At 39.4% G+C, this 10,545-nt stretch overlaps 1 protein-coding gene across 1 annotated transcript in view; it reads left to right on the forward strand.

Moving 5' to 3' along the window:
* The window catches only part of GDA (guanine deaminase), a 54,817-nt gene that overhangs the window by 19,319 nt on the left and 24,953 nt on the right, over positions 1-10,545 (forward strand). The window contains exons 5-8 of the mRNA XM_008069915.2: positions 1,911-1,938; positions 3,981-4,088; positions 7,944-8,051; positions 9,474-9,571. Of these exons, the coding sequence (XP_008068106.1) occupies positions 1,911-1,938; positions 3,981-4,088; positions 7,944-8,051; positions 9,474-9,571 (342 nt within the window). The remainder of the gene's footprint in view (positions 1-1,910; positions 1,939-3,980; positions 4,089-7,943; positions 8,052-9,473; positions 9,572-10,545) is intronic.

A 10,545-nucleotide genomic window follows, 5' to 3' on the forward strand; every position in this document is an offset into this window, starting at 1 on the left:
ATTATTTATTGAGATCATGAGTTTTCACTGTGTTCTTTTTTGTATAACATTGGGATATTCTACTGACCATATAAGTACTTTTGTTACGTTTTTAAATGACTTTTCCATAATACCTCGAGGATTTGACAAGCAATTTTAGTGTAGTCTATTCAGTATTCGAAAAATATAGAAGGAAATTATTTGGCTATAAATATTTCCCCAAACCAAACTTATCCTGATGCAAGATTTAGAAGTCCAACTTCCTTCTATTCCCCAGGCTTTCCTTCCCTTAAATATGTCCTCTTATGGACTTTGCAGCAACTTGGATAGATTTAGAGTCGATCGTACTCAGTGATTTATCACAGAAACAAGAACAGAGTTCCATATGTTCTCACTCATAAATGGACCTTGAACAATTATAATGCTATAAGAAAGCGATTGGCAGTAGTGGGAAACTGTTGGGGTGGGGTGGGATTGGCAGTTGAGGGAAACTGCTAGGGGAGGGAGGGACATACCTCATCAACAAGAGTACCTGCATGATCAATGTTTACATACCTAACACTGAAATGTACCCCACATCTTTATAATAAAAATTTTTTAAAATGTCCTCTGCAGGGATAAAATATCACCTATCGGGTTCAATGTTCACAGGTAGGGGTGGTGGGTACACTTAAAGACCAGACTTCTTTGCCACTATACAAAGCGTCTGTGTAACAAAAAACTGTCTGTGCCCCCTAAAGCTATTGAAATAAAAAGAAAAAAGCAATAATAATAATAATAATAATAAAAATAAAATTTTACTGCTAAAACTTATGAATGAATATTGTGAGAAATTAATTTGTGAAGAAAGTCATGAAAATTTTCAAAAATGAAAAAAAGTGGCCAGGCTTGGTGGCTCAGCCTGTAATCCCAGCACTTTGGGAGGTCGAGGTGAGTGGATTGCCTGAGCCCGTGGGTTCAAGACCAGCCCGGGCAAGTTGGCCAGCCCTCGTCTCTACAATAAATAAAACATTAGCTGGGCATGGTAGTGTGTGCCTGTAGTTCCGGCTACTTGAAAGGCTGAGGCAGAAGGATCAGTGGAGCCCAGCAGGTCAATCCTGGGGTGGCCATGAGCGTGCCACTGCACTCTAGCCTGGGTGATGGAGTGAGACTCCATCTCAAAAAAAAAGAGTGTCCTCACCAAGAGGAGGAAGCACTCGCCTTCCCTTAGCACTGGCCATATGCTCAGCTCATCTATTAACCTATTTATAACTGCTGTAAACCTTCATTCACATTTTATTTTTAAACAAAGGAATACTAGAAGGCAGGAAACTATAGCTGCCCAACCAGGGCAGAAGTAGCCATTTCATAGAATTCACAGGTGCCCCATCCCTACAGGCACAACCTAGAATCATCATCCGTCCCACGCACTATGCACTGCACAACTACAACCTCTGGCCTAGTCCTTCTGCCTTACTCCGACATCCATCCCCAGGAGGACTCTGCCCTTGGACATACATGATGACGTTGTGTGAACGAGTAGCTTCCACTGAGAATTAGAAGTAGAGATCCCTGTGTCTCCTAAATGCCTCTGGGTGCATAGGACTCCATGACTCTAATATCCGTGGAACATAACATACTGCAGTATTTCCCTAGACAGAGCTTGAGCTAGTAGAACAGCTTGAGTGCCATGGGAATACTCGAGAACAGCCCAACTGATGCTAGATGCTAACATTCCATTTCCCTGTGATTTTGTGCTCCATCTCTGGCTGCAAATGAGAAAGCAGAATAATTACTGCTTGCTAATTTTTAATTAGTGCTGGTGAAACATGTGCAGCATTAGAAATATTCACATGGACATTAAGACACATAAGGATTGTGTTTTTACCTTTTTAAAACATTTAGTTGAAAATGCTTAAGTTTCTAACTTCCCGTTTGTTGTTTTATTTCAGGTTTGTGACAGAAATGATTCAGAGGAATGTAAGTAAATTTGTTCAGAACTTGTATCTGCATTGCCTTTACATTAGTTGTAGAATTCATTATTAAGTTGTTTGACAGGGATTAGTCCATGTACAATTGGCTTATTCCATGTGTGAAGAAGTATTTTCCTAGAAACTTAAATTGTTTCCACAGTGGACCCTTCAATTTAACTCTGTGAAGTCGAGCATTTAAAAATTTTAAATGACTTAACTGACAAATAAAGATTGTGTATATTCAAGGTTTACAAGGTGATATGACATACATGTACTCATTCTTTAATAATTATCAAAATCAAATTATTAACACATCCATTACTGCCCATCCTGTACCTTAGATCTTCAGAACTTGTTCAACTTATAGCAGAAAATTTTTTACCCTTTGATCATCATCTCTATGAGATCCAGAAATCTCACTTCCAGGTATATATCCAAAAGAAATAAAATTAGTATCTTGAACATATATGGGCACCCCCATGTTCATTGCAGTGTTATTCACAAGAACCAAGACATGGAGACAACCCAAATGTCTATAGTCAGATGAAAAAGAAAATACAGTATATATACACATACATACACACACCCACACACACTGGAATATTATTCAACCATAAAAAAGGAAATCTTGCCATTTGCGACAATATGGGTGAACCTAGAGGACATTCTGCTAAGTGAAATAAGCCAGACACAGAGAGACAAATACTACATGATCTCACTTATTTGTGAAATCTAAAAAAAAAATCAAACTCATAGAAACAGAGGACAGACATTTTTTGCATTTCAGAGAGGTCTGGTACAGCTCTATATCTAGCCCTCTGTGTTTTGTTTGAAACACATTTTGAAATCAGGAAAATTTTTTTATAAAATCAGGAAATATTAACTGATTTTAAGTGGTTTGGTGAATCACTTCTCAGATATATCCAAACATGAAATTCCCTTTATTCTTTTAATTGTGTACAATTTTCTTGGCTCCAAAACCCGTTACCTACAAGCAACAGAAAAACTAAATTTTAGTAGATAAACTTGTTCTCTCGTTCACTAAGCTTTTCGTCGATCCAAGGTATGGCAGTTCAGTCACTACCCAGTTTAGAGTCACCATCTCAAAATGACTCTCCCTTTCTCAGTGGTTTTTCTCTGTCTGCTCTAGAACCTTCTAATTTCACAGGCCTGATCTCTGGGGAGGGGGTGAGGGCTTCATGGGTATGGGCAGATTGGTGGAACCTGGAAGCTGTGGGACAGTTTGGTGGCTACCTCAACGTTGGTTCTGGCGACTTGTGCCCCTGGTCTGGTATGAAACATAGGTACTGTTCAACCCTGCTGCCCTAGCTACTGGCTCCTTGGTTCACACAGTAGACCTCTGCAGTGCCCTGGCATTGGTGAGCCTATGGAGACAATGCTATTTCCTGCTGCCTCCCCCAGTAGGCTGGTTTATGACTCCACTGGGCAATCTCTTAGATTGACAAGCTTGACCCTTTCCTTACCATCTTTTGAGGTCTGACTGGACACTACAGGAAACCTCAGAATTTCTTTCAGTCTAACCTTGGGAGATCTATGTGGAGATCTATGATCCTTATCCTTACCATTCCTCTATAAGTCCTTTCCTGCCTGGCCACTCGCCTCAGGTGGCACCAGAGCTGATCCTGCAACTGGATAGTTCTCAGGAAGGTCATTGCCAGCACACTTCCACAAGTGGAACAGGCTACCACCTCGCTTTTAGTCTCCCCAGGATTCTCTTTTAAATCTTCTCCTTCAGCTTCCAATTCTCCTCATAAAGGCGACCCAGTCTGCCCTTCACCTGAGCCTCAATGTTGGGGGAGGAGGGTGTCTATTACTTGAGATAGAATCTTTGGTTGAACTTGACATTGAAGAACGTACTCTCCTTTATTCTCAGTCATAGGCTGTTTCCATGAAATCCACCATTTCCAAGGACTCTTAGAATGGGAGATTGCTCCCCAAAATAAAGACATAAAATCATCTGGCTATATGTTATGCATTTTGGCATACACTTTACATTCATATCTGTCAACTTTTTTTTATTATCTGCAGTATTCTAGAGTGAAGCCTGTAGTGACACCACGTTTTTCCCTTTCTTGCACGGAGACTTTGATGGGTGAACTCGGCAACATTGCTAAGACCCGTGATTTGCACATTCAGGTGGGTATTTTTCTTCTTTTTAAGCCCCTGTCCAGATCTGCAAGATTTCTCAATATCCTAAATTGTAATCTTCAATAATCTCTAGTTCTTCTACTGAGTAATCTTTAATTCTTCAACTGAGATTTCCAAGAGTCATAGCATGACAGGGGAAGAAGGGCCCTACAGATGTCACCTAATACAATTCTTTAATTTTGCAGGTAAGAACTCTGAAGTTCCTTTTACTCTCAGTGTTCTCTGATCGGTCTTCAAGAGACGAGAACATCTTAAGTTATAGCAAGGTCAAAAACATACTGTCTACCTAATCTCTGTAGAATACACTTAATACCTTTTTCCTACTTTTATTTTATTTGATACTTTATCAGTGTTCTATACTTTCATTGTTGGACGAACTAGCTATTATTTGAAAAGTAAAAAGAACCTAATTTCTACCTTACAGAAATGCATTAAAAAGCCCCTTTTGTTCTGTGTTCCCTAATTTAAAATCAGGAACAAAAAAGCATACCTTACTTTGTCATTAAGTTGTTGCAATTTAGGGATAAAACACTTTTTAAAGCTTACAGCTGGGTTAAAATTGGGAGCTCCCCTTCCCCCATCTAAGCTTAATTATATACTGTACTATGATTTCTCCTCTTAGAAGCTGACTATTTTATAAAAAAGGCAAGTTGGGGCAAAGACAACACATAGATTTTTTTTACCAGTTTGGAGGCTTTTTTTTCTTTTTAAGATCTATCTTCTTAGGACCTATTAACTACTTTTTCTTCTCCATTTGGAGGGTGTGGTTCATGATCATGTGAATTTCTTATTCAATCCCACACATTTCTTTTCCAGAGATAAACTTAGATGATGTTTCTACTTTAGAAACAAAATGCTTCTGTTGCTGAAAAATAAAATATAAATAAATACTTAAAAATACATGAAAAATAAAATGAAAAGGACACACAACAAAATCAAATCTATTCTTGCTGAAGGATATATATGGATGCACGTGAATTTACCAACATTTATCAAAATGACATGAATCAACTGGTTGTCTTTTCTTCTGTCCCTGTGTCCATGCATTTCATTGATGGTCTGTGACTTTTTTTCAAGGCCAAGGATAGAGTTCATCGCCTAAGTGAAGCATCTGTTTTCAGAGCATTGCTCTTTTTACTTCATTTTTATTTTTAATTTTTTTGACCTGGGGTCTCACTCTCTTGCCCAGGCTAGAGAGTGAGAGGGGTCTCACTCTCGTGCCAGGCTGGAGTGCTGGCACGATCACGGCTCACCGCAGCTTCAACCTCCTGGGCTCAAGCAATCCTTCTGCCTCATTCTCCTGAGTAGCTGGGACTACAGGCATATGCCAACATGCCCAGCTAACTTTTAAATTTTTTTGTAGCGATGACGTCTCACTATGTTGCCTAGGCTAGTCTTAAACTCCTGGGCTCAAGTAATCCTCCTGCCTCATCCTCCCAAAGTGCTGGGATTACAGGTGTGAGCTACTGCACTCAGCCTTCTTTCTTTCTTTTCTTTTATTTATTTTAAATAGGAAAGGTAGATTTATTAAAGGAAATATATGTTGTAAGGGGCATAAGGGACAGGACAATAGCAAGAGCATCTGTTCTCTGCTGCCTTCTTTCTTTTAATTGGGCTTTCCATATTCTAGTTTGTGGTGACACAAGACAGGGAACCTCAAAGTTGGGGTCCAGCCTGAGAGACCAAGTAGGTTCTTTGGCTTCCTGCAGGAAATAATTAAAAAGCAAGCTGACAAAGTAAAGCGAAAGCAAGTTTATGAAAACTAAAGAGAAACAGAAAGAAGGCTACTCTATAGGCTGAGCAGCCCCTGTGCATTGCTGGGGTTTCAGTTGGAAAATGAAAGTAATTTTATTGAAATGACAGAGAACAAGCTACTCCATAGGCAGGACAGTCTGGGCTGGCCTGAAGGAAGAACAGCAACTGCACATCTCTGGGATTTTATTTTTATAGCTAGCTCATGATTATATGCTAAGTAAAGGGAGGAATATTCATAGGTTTTCTGGGAAAGCCAGGGAGATTTTAAAGAACTGGGGTTCCTCCCAGTTTGTTCCTATAAATAGGCTGAGCTGGAACTGTCATAGCACTGTAGGATGTGTCATTTAGCATGCTGATGTGTTACAATGAGTGTATAATGAGGGACAAAATCAGGTGGTTGGCTGCCATCTTGGTTGTAGTTGGCTCTAACCAGGTCTCAACTGCATTCTGTTTTTCTCTGTAGGGGCTCAGAAAACCAGGTCAGCCACTTGTCTAGAGAAAATGTCTATCACCTGTCTCAAAAAGTTAACCTTGTTGTTTTTCCTAGAAAACTTGCCATACTCCTATCTCACTGGAGAGAGAGAAGTGGCATTGCCATTCTTGGAAGTATTATGTCCTCTTGGGTGTGGTGGTGCCCTCGAGAAAGATTGATGTGGGGGCCTAGGACTCATCTGTTTTGCCTGCATGTGTGTTCTTATAGGTTCTTTCTTGATGACTGTAGGATTGTCTAACTCAGTTATTTTCAAACTGTCTTCTGTAGAAGAACTCATTCTGGAATTCAACAAAGGGAACAAAATGGGGACAGGGTCCAAGAGTGCCGGTCATGCTACATCTTGAAGGACAGCTTGTTTGTGCCTTCTTTATATTATATTTCTGTGAATTTTCATATGAAGAGCATTTTCTTTTCTTTTTTTTTTTTTTTTTTTGAGTTAGAGTCTCTGTCGCCCAGACTGGAGTGCAGTGTCCGCTCCTGGCCACCGCAGCCTCTGCCTGCTGGGCTCAGCGATCCTTCTGCCTCAGCCTTCCAAGTGGCTGGAATTACAGGCATGCGCTACCACACCCCGCTGATTTTTTGATTTATTGTAGAGATGAGGTCTCGCTGCCTAGGCAGGTCTTGAACCCGTGGGCTCAGGCAATCCACTCACCTCAGCCTCCCAAAGGCGCGGTATTACAGGCTGAGCCACCGAGCCTGGCCGAAGAGCATTTTCAAAGCTAAAAAACATTTGAAAAATCACTCATCTAGCCCAACCCTTTTATTTGAGAGATAAAATGGAGGTCCACAACAACTGACTTGCCCTAAAACACATAACTAGTGTTAGAACTTGGACTAAAACTCAGCTCTCTTTACCCAAATTTTGGTTTTCTTATGAGTAATCCATGCTGTCTGTTTTTTTGATGGAAACTGAACTCTTTTCTTAAATGGCCAGTACCAGAAGAAATAGGTTGCCACAAATAGCTAGGCTCTTGACTCTCTTCAAGGAGGACTTTATATTTATTCTTGCTATAGTTTGAAATTTGGAAAGACTTTGTTGGAAAAAATTATTATTTTTATTTTTTTTTTGAGTTGGAGTCTCACTCTGTTGCCCAGACTGGAGTGCAGTGGCTGCTCCCAGACACTGCAACCTCGACCTGCTGGGCCCCGGCTATCCTTCCGCCTCAGCCTTCCAAGCAGCTGGAACTACAGGGGAGCGCTACCACGCCTGGCTAATTTTTTTTGATTTATTGTAGAGATGAGGTCTTGCCAAGTTGCCCAGGTGGGTCTCGAACCCGCGGGCTCAGGCAATCCACTCACCTCAGCCTCCCAAAGGTGCGGGGTTACAGGCTGAGCCACCGAGCCCGGCGGAAAAAATTATTTTTGAGGTTATACAAATGCTACATGTTAATGATATTCTGTGTTATTATCTTATGTATTATATATATGTTGTATATAATTGTTTTGAATAAAACACATGTACGATCTTCATTGTTTTTTCATATGGTCCCTTACATAGGCAAATAATAACTACCCACACCATTTTGACATAGGAAGTATAATTTCTAGTGATATTTTACAGAAAAAAATTGAGAATATTATTTCTTTTCTTGTAGAGCCACATAAGTGAAAATCGTGATGAAATTGATGCCGTGAAAAACTTATACCCCAGCTATAAAAACTACACAGATATATATGATAAAAACAATCTTCTGACAAATAAGGTAATTTTATATCATGACATAATCTATGTAAAATTGAGCATATTTATCTAAATCTTAAAATCTCAGTAGCAATCTTCTGACTTCTGTGACATGCACACATATCTTAAACTAGAGTAAAGCCTGGACTGTGCATGTGTGTGTATGTATAGTTAAAAATGGGCCTGAAGTTTCATCCTAGTTAATAAATCTAAAGGCTTCATTGAGGGTGGGAATGTCATTTGATCCAAGGACATTTTGACAGTACCCATTAGAATGTAAATGTGCATTTCATTGAATCAGCAGATGCATTTCTAAGAATTCATTCTGCAAGTAACATGAATAGGGATTCAATTACATATGAAAGTTTAAAAATGGCTATCAGTGGGAGATTGGCTAAATTACAGAGCATGCATAATTAGAATTTTATCCAGCATTCACAGAGAAAGAAATACACAGGCTTACAAGGAAGAATGTTTGTGCAATATTGTTTGGTGTATATGTATATACGTATAGCTGCGTGCTTACTTAGAAAAAATGATCTGGGAGACACATTGAATATTAAAAATGACTCTTCAGTGGGAGGAAGCAGAAGGACGTTCTACTTTTTATTTTTAAATACTCTGAAATTGCTTTTATAAGAATGAGTATGCATTTTTTAAATTAAAATTAATATGAGTGAAGAGAGACCTCATTACAATAATGTACCTCTTGGCTTTGGCCTTCAACGAAATGTAAATGACTTCTTAGTGAGTAAGTGAATAGAGATATGACTATAACTGATTTGAAAGGTTAATACTCTGCATAAATCATGTAAATGCTACATTGTCATTTTCATTTTCCTTTACATGTATTTCCATAGGATTAATAAATTAACCTTCCATTTGCATGTTAATTTTATTTATCCAGAGATTGAGAAAGTTATATTTTCATAATAATTTTGTGGCCACCGAGCCATGTCTCCCAAAAGAAAAAGCTAGTTAGATACAGATTTTGTACTGAGAGGAAAAGAGTTTTGAAAGAGTAAAGTCTTGTTCAAGAAAACCCATAAATATTACCAAGATTAAACATTTAGCCTTGGCGTGGTAGCTCACACCTGTAAGCCTAGCACTTTGGGAGGTCCAGGTTGGAGGATTGCTTGAGTCCAGAAGTTTGAGAGCAGCCTAGGCAACATAGTGAGACCTCATCTCCACAAAAAATAAAATAAAAAAATTAGCTAGGCATAGTTGTGCATGCCTGTAGTCCCAGGTACTGGATAGGCTGAGGCAAGAGGATCACCTGAGTCCAGGAGGTTGAGGCTGCAGTGGGCAGTGATCATGCCACTGCACTCCAGCCTGGGCAACGGAATGAGAACTTGACTCAAAAAATGTAATATCTTGTGGTGAGTAGGTTCTAAATTAAGCATTTGTGCATGTTAAACTCCATGTAAGACATTCTTTTCTCCAGACGGTGATGGCACATGGTTGCTACCTTTCTGCAGAAGAACTTAATGTATTCCACGAACGAGGAGCATCCATCTCACATTGTCCCAATTCTAATTTGTCGTAAGTAGGCAATAATTTTTTGGTAGCTTGTGACTGTTTGGGTTGCAGATGAGCAACCAAGTGTCTTTGCTCAGTCATTCCCCCGGGATCTCTCTTCTATATCTATGTTTGATTGGGACAGGAACTAGACAGACAGACATTTACCTATGCTCTGGTGGAGAAAAAGAGAGCACATAAGAAGACATTTTTCTCAGAGTGTGCATTTGAAGAGCACAGCATCTCCTAAGATCTCTGAATCTGCACAAAAAAGGACAATAAGAAATACAACATAAAGAGTTTAAAACCAATCTTTTAGAATGTACAGCTAAAAGACTGAAAGAACCTACATGCCAGCTAGGTATTTAAGCGAGAGGGGTCTAAGCCCCATTACTATTTGTGCTATGGTGTTGGGAGGTAGTGCAGTAGTATCAGAAGTCAATGCCCCCAACATATGTCACCCTGCTGGATCTGATAGGATGTCAAGTCTCCAGGGAGTCCAGGAGGACCTTATCCTATTGTAATTTCCCAGAATACAGAAGCTTTATTTTTAAATGGTTTTTAACCTTTCGAAAGATTGTGGATCTTTGAGTGAATTCAATGAATCTGTATGATGGAAGCCTATAGATATTAAAACATTAGATCTAATTTTAGAGAATTCATAGATTCCATGATATTAATCTATAGATGCTAGGTTTAAAACATGTGCTTGTACAAGTAGTTTACTTGGGGCATGATCTCAAACAGTATCTTGAAATAAGACAAGGTAGAGAAGGAAGACAGAGCAGGCTTTCCCAAACAAGGACAGAGCAGGCTGCAGCACAAGAGTCTCTAGGCAAGGAGCCAAAAGTGTTAGCAATTGAAAATCTAGGGGCTTTGTGAGTGACAAAGGTATATGTCAGTGGCAGTATAGAAAGGGCATTGAGAGCCATAGCAACATATTTCTGGGGTGTTTTGAGACTCCAGAAGCTCTGGATTATTAGACTTAAAGGAGTGAC

Source organism: Carlito syrichta, unplaced genomic scaffold (assembly GCF_000164805.1).
Source record: "Carlito syrichta isolate Samal-C Ts95f unplaced genomic scaffold, Tarsius_syrichta-2.0.1 Scaffold312501, whole genome shotgun sequence".
In the NCBI taxonomy this organism is placed as follows: domain Eukaryota; kingdom Metazoa; phylum Chordata; class Mammalia; order Primates; family Tarsiidae; genus Carlito; species Carlito syrichta.